The 23,645-nt window shown below is 38.8% G+C and overlaps 1 protein-coding gene across 12 annotated transcripts in view; it reads right to left on the reverse strand.

The window, feature by feature from the left end:
• LOC109104259 (teneurin-4) overlaps positions 1 to 23,645 on the reverse strand; it is a 216,645-nt gene that overhangs the window by 78,208 nt on the left and 114,792 nt on the right. For 6 of the 12 annotated variants that reach the window (XM_042770962.1, XM_042770956.1, XM_042770955.1 and 3 more), the window contains 7 exons: positions 21,568 to 21,814; positions 18,523 to 18,597; positions 17,780 to 17,878; positions 16,355 to 16,590; positions 7,059 to 7,223; positions 4,432 to 4,646; positions 1,622 to 1,838 (listed from right to left, as the gene is read on the reverse strand). In XM_042770962.1, the coding sequence (XP_042626896.1) occupies positions 1,622 to 1,838; positions 4,432 to 4,646; positions 7,059 to 7,223; positions 16,355 to 16,590; positions 17,780 to 17,878; positions 18,523 to 18,597; positions 21,568 to 21,814 (1,254 nt within the window). The remainder of the gene's footprint in view (positions 1 to 1,621; positions 1,839 to 4,431; positions 4,647 to 7,058; positions 7,224 to 16,354; positions 16,591 to 17,779; positions 17,879 to 18,522; positions 18,598 to 21,567; positions 21,815 to 23,645) is intronic. The other 6 variants (XM_042770964.1, XM_042770963.1, XM_042770961.1 and 3 more) reach the window with 3 other exon arrangements.

Raw genomic sequence — 23,645 nt, forward strand, 5'->3', positions numbered from 1 at the left:
CAGATGGACCATGGCCCAGGAGCATTTAATTAAAGAGCATGTGAGAACAGCTCCCAGCTGCCACCTCCATGAAAGCTGAAACCTCACAACGGCCTCAAGCTCTGCCCTCCCTCCTGACACGCTCACACTAATCAAAGCCGCTTTCAGGACGCTGAACAGAAAGGACAACATTTCCATCCCATCCTTTGCCATCACTGATGGAGGTGATTTCGAAGTTTTTCACAGCAAAAAAAAACACATGAATATGATCAAATAATCACCAATGATATGCATAGGGGACGAAAGGGTCATCAGAAGCTTTGAATCAAGGCCACTGTGTTCTATGCAAATAGACAGCAAATTGGAAGCAGGATTTGCTGGGAAGCATTCAAAAAGTAACAAGAGTATTCCGAACCATCGGTGAAGAACACACGCAGGCACAGTGAAGCACTGCTCATTTCCGCAATCTTTCTTATTCAGATCCACCTTGATTACTCTGTAAAGGCTTAGGCTGGCTGTGATGGGGTAATATCAGTGATGGCAGGCTCTGACAAGCAGGCTCTGATGGCAGGCAAAAATTTCCTATTTGATTTGGGGAAAAAATGTTTAAGAATTTTGGCTGAGATTGTCTGTCACAGCCATTTAAGGTTTAAGATTTTTTAGGCTTGCGATGACAACATGAATTGAGAACGTTATTTCAGTTTGCAAACTGGCATGTCAGTGAAGTGGTGCCGAAGCATTTAAGCAAGAATTATTTTGGCCAAAATCTAATTGACGATCTTTCCTTATGTCATCTACCAGATATCACAGTGACTTGGGCCAAATTTGGATCTAAATAGAAACTATGTAATGTCAACATTTTCAGAAACAAGATTTTATCACCATCTGATTCAAAGATTGGTTAAGATTGTATATGCCTTCGATGACTACATGAATTGAGAATGTTGATTCAATTTGAAAAAACTGGCATGTCAATGAAGAGGCACCAAACTGTCTAAGCATTGTAAATTATGATCTTTCCTTATATCGTCCATATCATGGTGACTCTGGCCCTATATGGATGTTATCTGATTTAAATAGGAACATGAGGTAATTGCAATATCATTAGGCACAAGTCTGTGATTTTATTGCCGTCTGATTCTAAGATCGTTTTCCCAAGAGAAAATCCCCATATGAATTACTGTTTTTTGTCAAACAAAAGGATTGCGTGGCAATTTCATTTCTGTCTGAATCAATATATTTGAGTTTACAAGGAAATTATTATGACTATCTTTCCAGAGGATTACTGTTTGACAGCTTGCATGGTAATAAGAAATGAAATGACACCGTCGTACCATCCCAGTGAATGGGAAATGAAAAAAAAAAAAAGTAGTAAAAAAGTCAAGAGATTATAAACTGTTACATTTGCCATTATAATTGGATTTTAGAAGTCAAGTTGGAATGTGTCATGTACCCGACGACGGTGAACCAGACTTCCATGTTCATCAGAAAACATAGCTATTATCACTTAGGCTCTGCGCAAATGCTCTTTTACATATGTCACATGAGAAGCAATTACCATTTGCACATTTAAAGTTACACCTGTTGCGTTATGTAAAGCAAATCTTCCAATGACATTTTTGTCATTTAATATTGTACCAACCGATTGCAGTTGTGAGAAAGGACACCTGCTCCGTCTCCTTCCCATCATTGTACACAGCCAAGTGCCAGATGCCCGAGTCCATATACTGTATAAAGCCTGTATCGTGACTGGTGAGTGGCATCAGGCTCCTCTGCTGGGCTGGAAAAGACGGACCCTCAAGACCTGGCAACCCTTGCGACAGGAGGCGACGGCCATCCAACAGCTCCACAAAGTCAAACTGGAGACAAGGAGAGACAGACAGGCCACAAACAAGCATTAGGAATGACACATGAGCCTCCAGGAGCTGATAAGTCCTGCACGTTTGAGCCAACAGGAGCTGGTCTCTAAGGGTAGACTGAGATTGGGAAAAGGGGACTAATGCAAGGTGTGAAAGTACAGCTGCTAACACTGTACCAGTTTATGACAGTTTTATGCTAATATGTGTAAATTTTTTTAATTTTTTTCACACCTCAAACCTGAATGGGTTATCTGTCACCTCCTTAAAAAGTATATATATTTTTTGTACAGTCTTTCATTTGTGCTGATTTTAATATCATTATTTATATTTAGAAATAAATATTATGGATATTATAACAAACACACACACATGTATATTATATATATATATATATATATATATATATATATATATATATATATATATATATATATACACACACACAAAAATACATAAACATTTAATTATATAAATACATATAATTTATAATTTCTTATTTCTTTCAAAGTTGTAGTGACATTTGACCATGACATTTTTATTTGACAGTTGTGCATAAGCCAAGTGACAAATCAAGCAATAATATTGAACATAAATGGACTGTTGAAAGTGAAAATCCAATCCAACACATCATACCTTAGTGTATCCACAAGGTATTAAAAAACCCCCCACTCAAAATAAATCTGTCCACACAAAATTGAAGAGGAAAAAAAGGTAAAATTGGTTAGTATGGCTCAATTGAAAGAGTCTATCAGCCAAGGTCTTGGAGTAAATTGACACAATACCACTGCACATATGAACCAAATCAATAAAGGGAGGCAGAGATGCTCTGTGTTCGATACTGAAATTAAGTGTCTGTTTATGTCAAAGCCTTTGAGATGAGTCTTTGAGCCGATAATATGCTACAAAATGAAATGAAATCTTGGGGGAATATGCTACATCTATAACCTATTGACAGAGGAATGGGAGGGACAAATAAACAAAAGTGGACCCTTTATATCTGATTTAATTAAAAAGGCCCCGAAACTTTGTGATGGAAGTAGGATAACCTTTTTCGTGAGGGAGTTTTGTTGATGTGTGTATATTCAATGTTAAAATACTTTCTATCCCAGCCGAATATGCACACATATTACTAACACTAGTTCAACCAGTGGTGTGAGTTTGTGGTGAAACTTTGTCTGACTAAAGGCAAAGGGAATGTTTGGGAAACATGTTTGACATATAAATCCATCTAGCTCCAGAGAAATTACACAATTTAGCTTTAAAAATGCAAAAGCATCAACAATTAGCACTTAACATTTACCATACATGCTCTATTTAGAAAAAAAATGGTTTTGATTCTGGCCTGAATACACCCCTGGTTTTTTGTCAACTCTTTTTACTTCCAGTCTAATTAAAATGTTAAAGGGGTTGTTCACTGTTTTTTTTTTCCCTAGGCTTGATTGTGTTTATGGGATGCAGTGTGTTAATGCTTCGTTTAAAAAAAACAACAAAAAAAAACATTATTTTTCACATCATTACTGCTCTGTCCCTTCTCTGAGAAACACACTGATCATTTCCTGCTTTTATGAAGCCCCTCCCTCAGAAATAGTCGATGGGCTCTGATTGGTTAGCTAGCCCAGTGTGTTGTGATTGGCTAAACCGCATCTAGTGCACATCTAAATGTCCCGCCCCTCAGCGGCATGTGCTCTGGTTGTATTGTAAACAACAACATTGTTAATATTGCTTATCAGTTTGAGCCCGATTGAGAAGCAGAGGATATTATTGAAGAGGATCGTGCAGAACCTGTGCAAGCACGGCTTTTAATGGTAGGCCTATGGTTTCTTGTTTGTTGTTGTCTCATACTTTTAGATACACTTCCATATGCAAATCAAAATACCCATGCCACATTTTAACATACAGTTTTATCCTGATTAAAGCTTTAATACAGTACGGCAACTGCACGCGTGTCCATGTTTAACGCTTCTCATAGCTATGTGAAAATAAGTGTATAATTGGAACAGTTCATTGTTGGACCTGAGCTGAATGAGAGAGAGAGAGAGAGAGAGAGAGAGAGAGAGAGAGAGAGAGAGAGAGATGCAGAGCGTGTGCAGAGCAGGGGGATGTTAGGAACAGTATTAAGAACTGCTGCTTTAGAACATTGGTTTTGAAACTTGTGAATTCATTAAAATCGTTAGAAGATAGAATCGCGATTCATATATGAATAGATTTTTACGTGCACCTCTACTTTTCTCTTCCTCTTCTCTAAAGCAGCGTAGCCTCGCCCCCTTTGCTGCCTTTTCCCAAGGGCGGGGTTTATCTGGGTTTGTTACGTCACGAACCCGGGAAGTAACTTTTTGTAGTCCCTACCAGCCGTTTTTGTAGGCATTAAACTGCCAGAATTTAAAAAACTATATCTCCATTTGCATTGAAATTTCAGCTTTGTAACTTTGCAGATATTGTTTATGTTCAAACAGCAACATTTCACACATACTAACATTTAAAAAGTGAAATCGCAATCAACCACCCCTTTAAAATACAATAAATATCAACATTTGGATTAAAAGACAGACAGCCATTGTTTAAATAATCATCTGAATGGACTTATGTGACCCACCTGTGTATGCGACGGAGGTAGGCCTCTCCTCCCGTAGATCCCCACCAAGGCATCTTTACTAAGGGACACATTGAATTTGAGGTACATGGGGTGGTCGATAAAGACCTGTGACCTCCAGAAGATTCCTGGTGGGATCAGCTGGGCGACTTTGCGGCCCACGTCTATCTCACCCATATCTATGAAGCTGTCCTCCGGGAAAAAGCCATCTAGTTTACCTGTGGAAAATCAGAGCTATCAGTCAGATTGACGCCTCATAAATCTACCATATGGTGCAAGCAGAGGGTCAGTGTACTGGGTGAATGACCCTCTTGCTGATTTTCAATCACATCAGAAAAAAAAAAAAAAAAAAACAGACACATTGACCATTGACCATAAAGAGCTTCCCTAAGCTGAAACTTTACAGGTAGTAAAACTCAACATTGTGTGTGGGACGTGTATATAGTACGTTTTTTACATTACTTCATAAACGACTGCAGTAGGACTTTTTATATGGTTAAATTCTTGTTCATCCTCCAACCTTCATTAAACACAGAAAGCCCATCTATGGTTACAGATCATTTTGTATTTCAGGTCATTTTAAGATTGTTTTGATTTGGAATTTGATTCGGCCTTACTTTATAAAAAAAAAAAAAATTGTGGTTTAAATATTTGTTTTATTTTAAACTATCAATTATTTACTCATCAGAATTGTTCCGATGCAGTGGCTCCCTTGCGTCCTCGGAGAAAACGCCCCTGCACCTAATGCTGATGTACCCTCCTCATTGGACCCTGAGGAAATGGCAACATCTGCTCGCTCAGGTGGATTGGCCAATTTCCGCAATGATGGCAACAAAAGCAGACATCCTTGCAAAGAGAGCCCAGAGGACTCTCAGGCAGCTTTCACGTCAGGCTACATGCGCTACAGCAGATGGCAGTCTCCTCAAAAGTCAATCATTTGCAGCGTGATATATCTGGAGAGACAGGACACGCTTTCCCGCCTTCCAATTTACCGCCTCCACATAATGCATTAATACATCAGTCGCAATTACACATGTTGTGAAAATTCAGTGATGCCGTATATCTCGTCACTGGATGAACTTTCCGAAATCTGTCAAAAACATGACTGAACAAGAAAGAAAAAAGCAAAAATAAGAAATTCTATTTTCCATTTAAACAATGAAGCTTGAATATGAATACCATACAAAACATCTTTATATCATATATATATATATATAATTGAGAAGGACAAATAATTGGATTTTTTAAGTACACTTTAAAACATTATGTTAAAGAGAAATTGGGGAGTAAATCCTGAATCAAAAAAAAAAAAAAAAATCCTTAATTGGTACTTTTTTACAATTTCCATAGCCCATGGCGAAACTGAAAAGTCCAGTTGAGTTTGCCGATGCATGAATTTAAACAAGGTCTCACTGGCACTTTCCAGATAACATGTTTATAGGTAATTTAACTGATTACTAGAAGGTGCAAGATGGTCAGAAAACCTCTCCTGTACAGTGTTTATTTAAGTTAATGGCAGGGATGTACAGCACAGTGACACCGGATTGATTTGCTGTGTCCTGATGACAATGTTACTCTGACAGTCAGAATTAAAAAGCCCGGCCTATCGATTTTCCCTCAGCCACATATGTCACTCAAGCAGATGCACTGCCGCAGCCTCTGTGTTTGTGGCTCTGCGCGCTCCCTCTCTGCCAGCTGCTAAATGAAAATAGACGTCTCTGTGACTCATCTATATGGTAATGGTCTGATCTCCCACCTTTTGTCCGAGGCCTGTGGCAAATCAAATGGCTAAATATGGTTTGTGCTCATGGAAATAGTGAACTTTTCCTACTGTACAAACTTCCGTCTCCGTGACCGTGGGGGTTAGTGTCTGCTTTCTTCCACTGCCAGGAAAGCTCTTGTCCAGTCTTGGAGATGAAAGGAATGCATGGATTTCTGAATGGGGCAAGTTCTAATCTGCCTTGAGCCCCTGGATACACTCAATCCCTAAAGCAGTGCCATTTGTTCTTCCAGGAGCAAATAATACCCTTCCCATTTTCCCTGCAACTTTCATTGGATTGTAATGCAGATCTCATGGCATTCAACTGAGACTGGTCACAGCATGGAGCTGGCTGACAAATAATCCTGGATCTCGAAGTCTTTGAAAATCAAAAATAAGATGTTATAATACTGGCAAGCGCTGAGTGAAATTAGCGGGAGATGAGTTCATGTGAATCTGGCAGGAAATTAGTTTGAAATGTTGGAATGTGTTGTCGGATATGAGTTGACTGATGGGCATGAGTTCAAACACTTGGCCAAAAAAAAAAGGTTTAAGGTTAATCAAGACTGGAAGAACTTCTTTCTTCCCAACCAAACTTGTCGAGCTGCTGCCTTTTCACATCAAGGCTGCTATTTATCTGCACCCTAATAAGGATCAAATCTCAAAAAAAAAAAAAAAAAAAAAAAAATCAACATGAAACAGCATTCAAAATCCATTTATCTAAGTGAAACAGAATATTCAACATGGAAATGTAGGGCAGAACTTTATTTTATCCATTGGGAAATGACTGGATCATGTAATCTGGACATTTAGTACTGGAATAAAGACACATCTGAGTGTGTTGAGTTTAAAACATCAGACTTGGACATACCGTCATCTTTGCTTCCTCTGTCCGGAAACTCTAGACCTGTGTTGCCCAAAGGCGGCAAGCCCAGATCTGTGGGCAGATGTAGGCCACTTGTGTTGTCCTCTGTCAGCTGATATATCTGCCTCTGAATTGGCTGCAAATGCCAATTGAGTCCAAAGAGGTGCATGGCTGTGGAGAAAGAGCAGCGGCAGATGGTAAATTTACGTGAGCTGGAGCAGTGATTACTGAGCATGTGCCTTGGTGTACATTATTGTAATTAAATTAGATTCACTAAGGAATACTATAGACACTGCATCAGAAAATTAACTTCCTGGAGGCTGTGGGGTAATTAAACCAAGGCTGTATGAAAACAAATGTGTTTTGACTTGATTAATCTTTGGCAGTTTAAGAGAGCCAAAAGAACTACAGCCCATTGCAGCTTAACATGCAAGTATGACATTGTTGCTTTTGTGGATTTTTCCAATGGACAGTCTTTCTAATCAATGAGATTTTTCAACTTAAATATTGTTGAATTTAATGTTCTTGTGGCGAGTCAGCTGCCTCCTCCCTGATAATCACCGGCACCCCGTCCTAAATCGATATATATATGTATATATATATATATAAGTATTTTATTCCTGTGATGACAAAGGTGAATTTTCAGCATCATTACTCCAGTCTTCAGTTTCACATGACCTATTATAATTCTAATATTCTGATTTGGTGCTCAAGAAACATCTCTTATTATTATCATCAATGTTAAAAAGAGTTTTCCATCAATATACCTCAATAGTAGTTATTTTTAGGTATACGGTAGGGTTAAGTGATCTAGAATATGGTCATGCATTAATATGTGCTTAATATGTTTTTATAGTGAATAGTGTTCTCTAATCTAATGTGCTATCTAATGTGTAAAATGATAATTATTCCAAACTTTTGACTAGTAGTGTATACACATTTCTTTACGGCACTATGAAAACATCCAAGTGGGGGGAGGGGGACATCCCCTCACCCTTGGAGAAAAAAATGTTGTACAACCCACAGAGTGAAAAGCCAGAGCCCACAGGACAACTTTTCTTTTCATGCCCATTAGCTTACTAACACCCCCCGTGGCTAAAGAGACAAGGAAATTATCAAGTCAGCAAGAACACAAAAGATACGGATGAATGCATGAACAGCACCAGAAGACATGGTGATATTTCACAAGGTCAACAAAAGAAGTAACCATTGGGAGGAACTCTGATGGCGCAGTGAACAGGGAAGGCAGGGCCAGGCATGATGGATCACATGAAAAAGAACAGTAACAACCAACCCAGCCAAAAAAAAGCCCTGTAAGTCAACACATAACATATAAAATGCCAAGACAAACACAAGGCCTTGGAGCTCTTTATTGTACAGAATGGAAGTTTAAAGCACAGATTGTAAATAACCAAAGAATTTAATTAAGATTGTGATGCTAGAATGTGGGCTACAGTATGGAGATACCAATTAACCCTAAAAGTGTTTACTTTACTGGTAATTGGAAAGTACACACTTCTGAGTATGCAGTAAGACGGTGTGGCAATATTGGGATTCACTGAAATATCATAAAATGCATTGTGCGCAGTTTGTTAAATGTTGGCATGTAGCAAAATTCCTTAAAAAAAAAACATTATTACTTAATACAGTGGTTCACTTGTGCTATTAAAAGATTCCTAGCATATATGATATAGCAACATTTGCTGTACTATTGGCTGGACTATTTTGTAAGTTAAAAAGTGAAGAAAAGCAAGCTTCAAAAACAGTATAGCATCCAGGCACTAATATCATATTAATGGGGTCATATGATGCGATTTCAAGTTTTCCTTTCTCTTTGGAGTGTTACAAGCTGATTTTGCATAGATAAGATCCCCGAAGTTTCAAAGATTAAAGTCCAAAATAAACAAAATAATCTTTAAAAAGCATCACATGACCCCTTTAATACTATCAACACACCATAAGGGATGAGATATTTTTACTGTACTGTACTGATAGTATGCATATTCGGATGCAGCTACAGTATGTAAGACAACGGCTGTCGACACAAACTATGGTAGACTATGGCGATGTCGGAGTAGATAAAAGATCTTGAGCCTTGTCTCTTTCCCATGCTCCATTTCTCTCCCTACATGAGTTCCCGTTTCTCCTTCATAAGTACAGAGCTGGTTTCAAATTGCAAAGGTGGCTTTCTCTGCCACACTCTCTTGACAACCTGTAGTGACAATTCAGGGCTAAAATTACTTTTCCGCTCCACTCAATATCTCAGAGAGGTGACAATGTATTTGTTTTGTGTAGCGGCAAATATCTTGTCTCATACAGGGTGAGAAAAGGTCTAAATGAATGATTTATTCTTCTGTAAAAACATTTGTGAAATAAACATATAGCTGCCATAATTACCAGACCTCCACTCAATCTTGATTTCTGTGTGATGGAACACTAAAACTATTCCGCAGATTCTTCATTTATAAAGAAACTAAGAGAGCAATGCCTCACTGAGTAGGGGCTGATTGGATGGAGTGGTGCTTACAGAGGGAAAGATGTGCCTGAATTCATTTGCAAAGAAAAACAAAAGCTTTGTCTAATTGCTTCGTTGGGCCTTTGGTTGGATATCCTTTGTTCTGCTTTACATGTTGTAAAATCAATGATCCTTAAGATTCTGCAAAGATGTGCTTGCCCTAGCTTAACCAGAACCTTCAAATTGGCAGTTTTAAAAGCCCAGCGAAAAGCTCACAGACTGCGGATCAAACTAGTCGTGACAAATGGAGAGTTCTGCTTCACATCCCTTTGCATGTTTGGCCATTAATTAAAGCCATATTATGTGGTAACCACTCTACATTTTCTAAATGGTGAAAATGTGGCCTGAAAAACGATGAAGCCTTTGACAGGCGTTGCCACGGTGGATGAGAGTGGGTATCCTCCGGCTTACTCAATCAATAGCCATTTGGAAAATTGCAGGCTGTGCATTTTCTTGATTGCATTCCGACAGATTCGGGCATTCCTGAAGAAAGGTCTGAATGTTGCCGTTACTTTTGCAAGAGTGCATTTGTGGAGGCGATAAAAAGTCGTGGCTGTCTTGAGAGACAATATAAATGCAAACGACCGGGTGCCTCCACCCCCATCAGTACCGCTGGAATCAACTACGTCCAAAGGCAGACAGACATATTACGAGACAGATGGCTTGGTTTGTCATCACCCAAGATGGAGTAAGGCATTCCTCTAGCTCGCTCTTATTTTTCTGCTGCACATTGGTTAATTTGTGGCTCTGTGGGAGGAAGTGGAGAGTGCAGACGGTGCATGGGCAGTAGGAGTGGACAATCGAATCAAAGGCATCATGGGTCTAGGTGTCGTTCCAAATGTCCAAGTAATTGCTCCTTCAAGGGGCCCATCTTCCATCTGGACACCTTTGCAACTTCTCCTGTCTAGCTCTGATATAAAATGCCTCACACATTTCCCGGCTACCCCCCACTACCAAACCTCATTATGATTTATGCCCAAGCTGTCCCGCTACCTATGATTTCCAAAGTGCGTTGGGAAGAGTCCAGCTTATGAAATATGTTTCTCCGACTAGCCCAAACTCTTCCATCATCCAAACTCACTCTCTTTCTCCCTCTCTCTCTCTTTGTCTGAGCTGTCAGACAGGCTCCCCAATTAAGTAGCAAAGCAGGGACGGCTGGGTGTTTTTTTAATGAGTATCCCACTGGAACGGCAAGTGGAAAGACCCCACGACCTGTTGAGTGTAAAACGGCAGCCATGCTGAAATGCAAGCCTGGATGCACACAACATCCCTGCAATCTCTGCTTTGGCAGGCCACTTTGGCAGATCCGTGCAAGCCAATTAGAAAGCAGAAAGCTTGCACAAACTACCCATAGGAAAAAAATATATATATATATTGCTCAGAGGTTGCTTTTCCTAAGCTCAGGAGACTCAGGAGATTCTCATATATCTCTCATTTTAGTATCAACAGCATTTCAGATGTATCTCCTAAAATTCCTTAGGAGAAATGGAAGTAGACACAAATGAGACTTGAGAAATATTTGAGAGAGAAAAAAAAAAGAGTCAAAACAGAGAATGTGGTGAAGGAAACATACAATATCTCTTTATTGTCTTGTTGCAATTTCTATCAAGACTCCATTATAGGAATATTTTATTGCTCAAAGTTTGCTCTTTCTATACTCAGGAGACTTAGTTGTGATTCTCATGTATTTCTCATTTTAGTCTCAACAGTGTCTAAGATGTTTCTCCTAAAAATCCTTAGGACAAATAAAAGTAGACACAACTGAGACATGAGAAAGTTCTGAAAGAAAGGAATCCAAAATGACAATGGGAGAGAAACATGCGAGAAACATGGGAGATCAATTTATTGTCTTGCTGTAATCTCTTGCAAGACTCCATTATAAAAATGTTTTACTGCTCAGAGGTTTGTATTGCAGTGGGGTTTTTACCTTTTATGGTCAGGACAGCAGGAGTAGAGACAGGAAACAATTGGACAGGTGGGAATTGAACAGGAGCAGGAAAGTACCTTTAGCTGGGATTCAAACCCATGTTGTCTAAAGTGCAGTTGTGCCTTCACGTCGATGTGCTGCCCACAAGGCTATGACTCTGACAAATTACTCTACACTCAGGATACTAAGGGGTGATTCTCTTATACTGTATGTCCCCTTGAGATATCAGCTTTGTCTTAAGATGTCTTTAGTTTTATTCTAGGAGAAACGTTAAACTTTTAATAATATTATAAATATTAAAACTATCATTTAACATTTCAGAATATTAAGGGTTACTAGCTTAATGTTAAAACTTATCTTCAATGTCCAGCATTGCATACACCACATTTTCCAAACACACTAGAAAGGGCTTACAAGTGCAAGATGTTTAGTAAAAGAGCAATACCTTTTTGTAACAAATGTAACTATATTTACCCACATTTTTTCATTTATTTGCTTTGTTTAGTATTTTTATTTTCATTTTTGCATGTATGTAAATATAGGTTATGGCTTCCTCTGTTAAATCACTGTACAATAAAACACTTCTAAACAATAAAATTCTTCTAAAGCATTACAGGAGACAAATATAAGACACCCAGATTATTTAGCTAAAGAGAAAAATCACAGTGTGTGATGTTCTTGAGATCTCTAATCTAAACTTTTGAGGAGACAAATGTGAGAGATCCAGAGTCTTTAGCTAGGGAGAAAAATCTGAGCACAGTATGCGATGCTGTTGAGATCTTGTTTGAAACAATGAAGGAGACAAATGTGAGACCACCAGAGTCTCTAGCTAAGGAGAAATATCTGAGCACAGTGTGTGAAGCCGTTGGGATCTTGTTTGAAACATTGGAGGAGACAAATGTGAGACCACCAGCATCTTTAGCTAAGGAGAAATATCTGAGCACAGTATGTGAAATTGTTGAGATCTATTTTAAAGCTTTAAAAGAGACAAATGTGAGAGATCCAGAGTCTCTAGCTAAGGAGAAAAATCTAAACACAGTGATTTATTTTATATATATCTCAAAAAAATAAATAAAAGAAACCATTGTGAGATTGTTAGAGCTTTTGTCTCAGAAGACAAGTTTGAGAAGCAGGAGACTCAAGCAAAAATCTCCATTCGATCTTAAAGTAACCTCATTTCTGTCTAGGAGAAATATTTGAGATGTTAAAGAGATCTCACTTTTGATTTTTCTTTCCTATGGGTACTGCTTCAGTCTGAGAGGAAGACAAGCTCATTACTGTTCCAATTCTGTGTTTCAAACCTTTGCAACACCTCCTGAGAAACAGACAACAACAAAAGACACTGCCTATCCCACATTTACCTACAACAAAAAAACAGCTTTATCCCATGTCAAAGAAAAGAGGACAATACTGGGATCTGGGGGCAGAGTAGTCATAAGTTGAGAAATGCCATTTCTTTCTCATCTGTCATAGAATGGACAGGGCACATTAGCAAGCATATGGTTAATTAATTCCCCTTAGACACTTAAATGGATGACCATTGAACACGGCAGCTCTCAGTCCTCTCATTAGCTGTCTAATTACTCTGACACCCCTCCTGCAGTGATCCTGGTGCACAAGATCTTTGGCACTTTTTGGGCAGCCATCTCATATTCGACTATGGAATCTTTACCAATAAACTTATCTGAATAAAGAAAGGCTGATGTGAAGGTGCCAGTCACCACTTTTGCAAATGGAAGTGAGACTAAGAAGATCAATGCCCTTGTTTCAGACATGGTTAAAGTAGGTATTTGAAGAGTTTATTAGAACGGAAGGGTGTTGCGGGATACTACTTCATTTACTGAAGAGTTTGCTCTTGATCGAAGAAATTGTTTTATTTTAATTTTTTTTATATATAGTTTATCTTTAAGGTCTTTGTTACTAACCTGCTTTCTTTAAGCACACATGGATTGTAAACCATTAAAAAACACATGTAGGTGTCAAATCAATCTGCAGACAAAGCAGTGAGACCTTGGAGAACACTCTTGAGTGTTAAGTTTCCCCGTTCATGAGTGCCTCATCTTTTCACAAAAACTCCCAGTGGAACGTCCTCTTTTCTATGTGCCCTCGTCTGGTCTCACTTCAAGTTCAGGCTGTTGACTATAAATGAGAGGCAGTAAAATGCACATCATCAGCAAGTTAGTAGATCAAAAGGTCTTAAGCCATTTTTCACTTTCACACTGAAGCTTAGAGGAATCTGTCCAGAATGAATAATATCTCTATTCTGGTAAGAGTGTGTATAAAGTCTGGCCACAGAGAATGCATTTTCCCAGAATGCCTTGATAAAACAGCTTCGTTTAGGCAGAGAGATACTAGCAACTTGCCAATTTACCTTACTATTTTAAGTCCATAGTGATGCTATGCTAATTGCAAAGAGAGTTCCCCTGGGGCGACCTAGTGCTAAGTGTCATGCTCAAGGGTACCATGGTGACTGAACAGAACGGTGACCTAACTTTCCAGTTGCAAAGTCTTCCACATTTAGGTTAAAGTAAGTCTCCTCTTAATGTAGGCTACCACAAGCGGAAACTTCACTGTGACACAAACCCACAACCTATATAAGACCTATAAACACCACCAATCCTTTCAACCCCAGAACATCCAATCCCTTGACAATAGCACCCTGGGTTGACAAAAATACATTTGGCTGAAGGTAATCCTGAAAGTACATTGAGCTGATTGTAATTATTAAGAAACAAAGAGACTGAAAACAAAAGACTGGAGCTTCAAAGTCAGTCGACAGTTGGAGTGAGTGTCTTGTGGCTATGACTGAGGTTGCATGTTGGGTGGTACAATGAGGACCCAGCACGCTAAGAAATGAACACAGAGGGAAGCTGATGACCTTCAGATGCCGAGGACATATTGACCTTCTTAATGAGCATACCACCACTGAGAAAATGGAACACAACTCCCAGTTCTGCGATCTCACTCCTTTCAAGGAAGTGTTTCTTGCAAACTCCACAGAAAAAGAATAGGGGGAAATGGCAAAACTATGCAGCAAGTCAAAAACATCTGTCAGAAGGTTTAATTGGGTTCATTAGACAACACAGCTAGAGTTTCCAATTACAGGCCTGCATAATTAATTGCACTTGAAATTAAATATATTTTCTCATCAGCTTTTAATTAAACGTGACCCCTTGTTGTTGATTGAATCCCAGATTCTCAGGGTGAGCTACGGTTTCATGCGTGTTTACCTGAGGTGCACAGGGAGATGAGCTTGATTTTGGAAGAGGGTTAGGATGGGGTGGCGTGTCTGTAATTACATGAAGTGATTAAGATACATCGGCCTGGTGGGCTTTGCAGGGCTCCTAACAAGGTCAGAGCTTAACTAGCCATCTAGCTAACACTGAGAATAACTTCATTTAGCACAGTGCTTAGGCATTTAATGTAGACAACAGTATCTAGATTTGTTCCAAAATTTAGTCAGCTGCTGCCGACTAGGCATTCACCTATTAAGACACCACTTAAAAGTATTTTCAGGATAGAACGGAGATGCTCTATATGGGTAGCAATTCTGCATGGCAGACAAATAGAGCTTCATGGAGGAAGCACATAGGAGACATAACTCACAACTGATTGCAGCAATAACCTAACGAGCATAAAACACATTGCAAACTTGCAATGCCTTCTACCTAAAAATTGAGCATAATGCTCAATTGACGCATCTTTGAAAATTGAAGCTATTAAGGTTAGTCGCATACACCACACATAGGGTACAAAGCACACAAGGGTACCTTAAAATAGAGTTTTGAACAAAGCTGAGCAATTAGTATTATCGCTAACAGTATTTTAATTTAGATTCCAAATCACTGTACAGAATCACAGGATAGCAATTATGTTTTTCTTTTTAATCAAAAATAGATGACTGGATGGATGGATGGTTCATTTCAGTTGTTTTACACTGGAATTTTATTTTTTTATTTTTTTGTCCTCAGTACCTAATCTGTGGAAAGCTGTTAGTCTGTAATAATGAAGACACATCTGTGAGATCTCCATTTGGATGCACCTTGTGCAAATGACTTTGCACTCAATTTGTTCCCTATATTTTCAAATTCAAAAAATATGATTTCATTCTGTGGGCTCTGTGTGAGATTACACATAACAATTTCCATTCTAAGCAGACACACATTATGCAAACCCATTTCATGCTGTCCTGTAAAAGATATTGGGTTATACAAAACATTATTGTTGTTATTGATTTACTCTTCAAGGTATGGGCACAATTTATTTGGAACTGCTAGACTAGCTCTCATCTTCTTACATGTACATTGGATTTTCCACTGCTTTCATGGGATTATATGAAACATATAACAGAATTAAATAGCAGACCTAGTAACATTCTGCATCACAGTGAAGTTCAGGTATGTCCATAGTAAATGTTCAGACTAATATGGTTCAGAACTATTACAGCTGTAATAAGTCATGGACAGTGAATGATTCTATGTAGTCTCTGTTTAAATCCAGAAATGTTAACCAAATGGGAAAAATCAAACCATGAACTGTAGCTATGGCTCAATCATATCTCACTTTATCTGTTGTCCATTATTGATTTGGTACACTGACCAAGCTGAATACAGTTGTGGGACACTGAAATTTACTAACAATGTAAGAAATCAATAGTGTTACGTGTAATCTGCAGGTGTTGAGTTTTCATATGATTGAAAAGTGAATCAAATACAGCATCTTTATGTGTCGCTACTCCTGCACAATGTGGAAGCACCTTCAGGTTTTTGCATTTAGGAACTGCAAAAAAAGTAATCTCTTGTTTGTCACACCTTTGATGCAGTTTTAAGGGGAGATGAGAATGCACAGGGCTGAACTTACCAATAAAATAAGCCAACAGGAACACCAGGGTGACGGAGATGAGGATGGCACTAAGGGCGGCACATTTCCAGTTGCAGTGATTATAAGGTTTCTTCAGGCTAAAGGCAGGCCGTGAGAAGGTGTTTCGCGGCAGGGGCCGGGGAGGTGGAGAATAGACAGTGCTGGACGTCAAAGGGTAGCCAGGTGAAGTCGTGCAGTACAAGGGCGAAGTCCCGCCAGGCTTGAACAGGAAGTGTCTGCAGAATACGCAGAAAAAGTTATTGCTTATGTTCACAAAAATGGGACATTAGAGAGCACTGTGTGGTAAGTGTTTTCTCATCATGTTAAACAGTATCTGTAGAGTATGTAGACTTGAGTCTCCGCACTGGTCAGTACTGCTGTTGCAAAGCACTTTTCCAAACTGTTGCCATAGCCACCTCTGAGCAGTGGCAGCAAGACACACTGTGCCCCGTGGGGTGTGTTATATCAGAATTTTAAATCAATATCAAATTTTATTTACAGCACGAGTGACCACAGTGGATTCTTGTTAATACAAAGCCCTCGTAGTGACTAATTCACCCTAAGGGTGCATGTGTCAAGAAGCTGTGGGATAATGCAGGATGTACATTATCAAGACAGCTTATTCACTGTGGATGACGTAATCTGTGGTGAGGTCACTGATTTTGAATGTGCTGGCAAGCTGTACTGACCGGACAAGGGGAAACTCAGAAAAAGAACATTGCAAACAACAGACTTGCAAAAAATCTTAAGCCTTGTGTACACTACAAAACAGAAGCTTATCATGTTGGCACATTGCTATGTGCTAAAATTTGTACCAGGTTCATAAATGAGCCATAGCCTCATAGGCAGTGCTCCAGAGTTCGATTCCTGGCTCAACGTGGCTTTTTTTCCCTGATCCCATCCCTAGTTGTTCCAATCTCTCCTTCGCTGTCCTGTCCCAATAAAATTCCTCTAAAAATAACTTTTAAAAAGCCATTCTCTGATTACTAACATTACGTTTGAAACTTAAATGTCATAAACATCATGCTAACTCACTAAGAACTGTGCTTGCCATGGCTCTGATAAAATGGTAATTCACCCAAAAATTATAATTCTGTTACTATTTACCCATTCTCATGCTGTCTCAAATCTGTATGATTTTTATCAAGGTAACAGGGTTCAGTTTTGTAGTGTGCACTAAAGGACTTATGAACAGTTCCTTAGAGAAGAATGCTAACGCATTGAGGGTTAATTAGAAAAGTTGTTAGTTTGTGTTCAGAAATAATTCTTATTAAACAAAAACCATGCAATTCATACAGTATGTGATGCAATGTGTTAGATTCTGTTACAAATGTCACTATGTAATGAGAAACAAGTGTCCACAGGTACCACTATGCAGCATGGCAAAGCAGATTCCAGCAGCCGTGGTCAGATCATGCAACATACCCATCAGTGTAAGCGCCGTCGCGGCGAGCTGTGGCGAGTATGTCCATCTCTATAAAGTTGTCCTGTAAAGTCTCTAGGAATGTCTGCTTTGTTATGTTTCTACACACAGGTGGAGAGATGGACAGATGGAACGAGAGTGAGACATGCGTGCAAGAGGCAGACAGATGTGCAAACACAAAAATGCGATCACCCAGCAAATTTCTGTAAATGGACAGAGTGGAGAGGCCAACAAAGACAAACAAACCCCAATTTCCAATGAAAGGGTGCTGGTGCCAGATCCAGAGCCCAATTTGAAACCGTTCCATGTATTTCAACTGCAGTAAATTCAAATGCAGTGTTCAGGGGCAAAAACAACAACAAACAAACAAACAAAAAAACCTCTAATCTAAACCAATAATTCTTAAACTATTAAATGATGACATCATAGAACAGAGGGCGGGAGAATCTCCACATCAAATGTTTTGTATAACAGCAAAAGGGTGTATCCCAGCATGTGGGAAAGCAGTTAAAATGTTCCGGAAAGGTGCGAGAAAGTGATGTGCTGTGATTTAAATAACAGCCAGTTATGAAAACATCTCTCCAGCAGTCTGTGGGTCCCACAGCTCTGCACCAGCACCATTTCAGTGAAAGTGGGGGAATAGAGACATCCTTATGGAACTAAAGTGCTGTGTGGGGGGTTTTATCCCCGTGAAACCCGGCACGCCCCACCCGAGAGCGCTCACGCTCTTTTACCACTCATGTACCTTGTGTTGTACGACCCATGCCCCTCTCTGCAAGCGTCCTGTTCTTCTCTGATAAACATTAGTGTATTCTGGCTCCTTTATGATTGTGGTTAGAAGAAAACAAGGCATTACTTTTCCATTCACTTCTTCATTTCTTTGTGTTTTTGGGCTGACACAACACTTTTCAGAAGAAACACACATTGTACTGACAGAATTCCCAAGCGGTTACTCTAAATCCTGCTTTAAGATGTTTTTTTTGTTTTTTGTTTTTTTTGCAGTTTTAAATAATAAATGGTTTCATAAAGCAGAGGATTATTAACATTCAGAGAGGAACTCAGTGTGCATTCAGTGAAGCATGTCTGCTGTAGCTCCGTGCCCCCTGAGACGGCTGTTCCATAAGGGGAGACTGAGATAATGCAATGGAGAAATGAACCGTCGACATGCATTGGGTAGGCGCAACACCTTCAATTCAACAAGAGAAAATGTTTGCCTTTTTTTCTTCAGAGCTGTTCCAGACTGCCTGCCTGCTCGGCTGATTGTCTTTGGCTTATGCACATTTGTTGGTTTGTTCGGGCACTGGGAGGCAAATTAAAGTTTTAAACGAAGACGAGAAGGGCCCAGAGGCCGGTTTGGAGGAGTCAGAGAAGAAATCATAAATGCAGCCAATAAAAGAATGGCATTGCCTGGCTCTCGTCCAATGGGAGGGCTCAGTAAGCCTATATATCCAGGGACTCATCCAACCCATTCCAGCCCGCTGTACAAAAGTCTTGAGAGGGAACCATTACAAAGCCATTAGCTAAAGCCTAAATGACAGGCCATCTTTCACTGCCCTTGTGGATATTGCTAATGGTTCCAATTTCATCAGAGGGGTTCGGATAATTGATCGCTCCTTTTTTTAGATAGGAGGGAGCTGTGGAGGGTGGGGTGTGATGTCACTGATTTACTCGGTTTCCGCCACTCTTCTTATGCCGCAGTTTGGCTTGCATGACCATCTGTTTCCCTCTCCCATGGGAATACCTGGTCCAGATTAAAGTTTGGGGAAATCCATGATGTTTAATCAGTCATTATGTTGCTAACTGTCCCTCAGCAAATTCAAATAAACATTCATTTTCCTGTTGAGTGGACCGTTCACACCCATGCTGGTCACAAACACATCAAGACGACAAAGAAACAGTGAGTTTCCAAGCAAGTGTCCTAGTGTTTATGCTTATTAGTAAATAATACAATTGTTAGGATTCTTTCAACAGTTTTGTGGATTGGAGCAGTGGTTAGAATGGTCTACGTTAAGACAAGGGACCACGTATTTAAGAGTTAAGTTTAAGTTCAGCTTACAATGTTTTTTGATCCTACCTCCACCATAATTTACTGCTACTCTCTATTATAGCCATCTAAATGAAGCACACAAAAGAAAGGTGTGGCTTCTATGGTATTTCACTACACGATTATATACACATTTATACATATAGTACTTTTTTGAAGTATTAACACAATGAAGCTCAGTTTAGGATCATTTGGGAAAAATATGAAAACTAGGTAAGAGGACCCACACACAAAAAAAGACCTTAACTCTGCAATCCCAACTGTAAATCATTAAAACCTCAGTGTTAAATCAGCTATGCTCAGAGAACATATTTTCCCAATTTATAGAGTGTTAAAGTAACACTGAAGCAGAGTTAACGTTAATGAGATAATTAAGTGATTAAATAAGTAATGATTGAGCATTAGTGATGAACACCTGCTGTTAACAGTGTTGAAGATGAACAACTACTGCTCAGGCTTTTAGACATGAAAACTTATCAAACAATCCTCAACAGTGGTAACTCTAAAGATTCGGTGTTACTTTAACATTCTGTAGATTGGCACAATATGTACTCTGAGCAGAGTTTATTTAATTCTGGGGATTTTACAGATACAGATGCTCTTAGCACAAAGTCCGAAAAACCTAAAACTTTTACAGCAACTGAAACAAATATGAACCATTTGGGTCGGCTGGGTTGAGCAGTGCAAGAGGTGGAGGTAATCAGAGTATCAGTATGTATCATTTCTCTTCAGGATGGTCTGACAGCGCTGATCTGCCTCCGTCATGCATGAGAAGCAGCCTGAGCAATGCAAACAGACATCTGAGAGGTTCTTGACTGATCTCCTCTACACAAGTGCCTCAGATAGAAGCAAACAGAGCAAGGGCTGATGGGAGATAAAAAAGGAGCTGAGTTTGTAGCAAAGCCCCCTTCAGAACCTTGAGAATTCACCCATCTATTGCATTTGGGCTTGAGATATTAGATCAGCAACACTGCCCGGAAAGCCCAGAAAAAAAATAACACTTTTCTCTTGTTGTGTTATTCATGTTTTAAATGCATTTTGGCCAGGAATTTATGTAAAAACAGAGCTGTATGAAACTTCTGTGTAACAGACCGTAAAGATTCATTTAATTCTCAATTAATTCTCAATTTAATTTAATTTAATTTAATTTAAATTTAATTCAGCTAAACATTTTTTAAGGTCATTCCTAAAATCAGCACATTTTTATGTCCAATCATACTGTATTTTTATTAAAATATAAAATATTAGAAATTTGTATAATAACATAAAAATGTCAAAATAATGTTAAAATATAAATAATCTGACACCTCAAGTAAGCTAACTGGCTAACTTTGACTCTTTATTTGCTCTTAGGTTCCATTTTGTAAACTGTTTCAGTATCATGTTATGAGTTTAAAATTGACCAGATCATTTTGAAAGTCTGGTAAATTGTTTTACATAAATACTTAATTAAATTACAACACATGCATGTACAATTTATTTAAAAGTCTGAGACATCTAAAGGTACTGCATAACAGGAAGGACCCATTAAACTATATTGTGTGTCAAGTAGAGCTAAAAGGCTACATAAAGATTCATTAAGTATTAACAGTGTAGTTGATCTTTTGAGCAGATACAAACAGAAAAAAACGCTTCATGCAGCCAGCATATGCATGCCTTATGATGCATTATAAATGCCTAATTTAGAGTCAATCACTCAATTTCATTAGCCATTGTACCACGAGAACATCACAGCCCCAAATGTACCTGGTCTCTAGAGGAACGTTGCTGTTGAGAAGCCAGTTGTCCTGGGCACTGCCTGAATCCTGGGCACTTGTAGAACCCTCATTGGGAACTGAGCTTTCGGTGGGCGCCGGGCTCGGGTTACTGCGCTGGGTGTAGTTACTGCGGCTCAGAGAGCCAATGGAGGCGGTGGGGTGTTGACTAGGGGAGTGGGAGTGCGACAGGGGTAGTGGTGGCGTCCGCAAGCGAGAGTGGTTCTGGAACGAGACCTCTGAAAGAGAGAAACAGCCTTATCAGCAACTAAATAAATAAAATTACTGCAGTGTTCATTAGCATGCGGTGTACAGACATTTATCTGTAAAGTATTTCTGATACTGCGCAAGTAAACAAGTCGATTTTCATTATCATTAACATTTTATTGGAAATGGCATAGTCAACTGCTAAGGCAGCAGTTCCCAAACTGTCCTCTGGGGGCGAAAATGTCAATAATGGCAGAATACTTCTGGAAGTCCTGCTAGCAGCTGCTCAAGCAACTTAGCACAAAATTATTGTTCATGTCATCTTATTAATCAGTCTTTCCCCTTAATATTCAACCAGTCTTTTGTAAAATCCCTTTAGCTCAAAAAACCCTATCATTTAATGAAAACATCCTCCAGGAAGTGACATAATTTTGGCAGGAAACAACAGCACAGACATCAGTAAGTATTACCTTTGGTGATGTTTAGTGGAATGAATTGGAATACCTTACTATGGAATACTACATTTTCTATAAAGTATCAGAAATTAGTATAACAATTTAAAAATGTAAAAACCCTGTTAGAAATATAATAATAACTTACTGACATCTTGTGTAAGCTAACTTGCTAACTTAAGCTCTTTAATTCCATCATTTTAGGTACTATTTTGTTAATTGTTTCACTATCAAATTATATTTAACAAAAATAATGAGCTTAAGATTGACCAGAGCATATTTTTGAAAGTCTGGTATACTGTTTTACAGAAATACACTAAGAAAAGTCTGTAAAAATACAGCCTAATGTACTGTGTTAATATGTCTGGCACATCTTCTGATTACAATGGCATTTGTCCCCAAAAAGCCCTGTCCATATTTAGAACTGGCTAAATAAGTAATCTACATGGTGTGAATTAGATACTGAGAGAAGGGACATGCAGCACAGACAGTTATTTTTTGCAGTTATTTTATTTGTACATAACTGAAACAAATATGAGAATAATTTAGCTAATTTCCTAAATTAGATATCTAAACAAACAAACAAACAAACCTGTGATTGCATACTACAAATATTGTTGAATATTATCTGCATAAACTTTACTTTAATTCACTAAAGTTATAGCTAATGCTCTGAAAATGTCTGATTTATATTTATGATCAACTTTACCATAAGTCACTAATGGTAGACAGTAGCTACTAGCTTTGGATAAAGCATCTGATAAATACATAAATGTACATGTAAATGGTAAACTTTGTTTGCACAAATACACAATTTTAATGTGGAAATTAGTTGTTACAGTTGATAAATGTGATTATATCTGTGGTATTAACATGTTACACAGAGAAGGCTACTTGGGTAACAAGTATAACTAGACTCTTGTCAAAGAAAATTAAACGATGAGAAGACACCTAGCATACTACTTACTGTTCTGTGTAACATCCAAATAGGGCTCCGGCTTCTACTAACAGCTGGAATCTCACAAACACTCATCAGGCAAAACACGCTGCTGACAATCTGACATTATCAAGTAGACTGAATTACCCTCGTCAACCTGTTTGAAATTCACCCCATGATCAACTGCAGTTTGTGCGGATGGACCCGACAAGACAGTTTCAGCTTCCGACAATGCTTTTGTCTCCTAAAGCCACTTTGCGTGACGGGAGATGGGGGCTATCTGACACAAGAATGTGAGAATAAGATTGTGGCAATCCAGACGCAGATAAAGACCCTTGTGTGCTCCAAAGCCATTAATTTCCATATCTGCTAAACCATTCATCAATCAACAAACTAGCGCCTCATTGCACTAAGAACCCTTACTAACCAAGAACAAAGCAGTTTCATTTTACACCTGTCGACAACACTCAACAA

This window comes from Cyprinus carpio, chromosome A15, assembly GCF_018340385.1.
Source record: "Cyprinus carpio isolate SPL01 chromosome A15, ASM1834038v1, whole genome shotgun sequence".
Classification (NCBI taxonomy): Eukaryota; Metazoa; Chordata; class Actinopteri; order Cypriniformes; family Cyprinidae; genus Cyprinus; species Cyprinus carpio.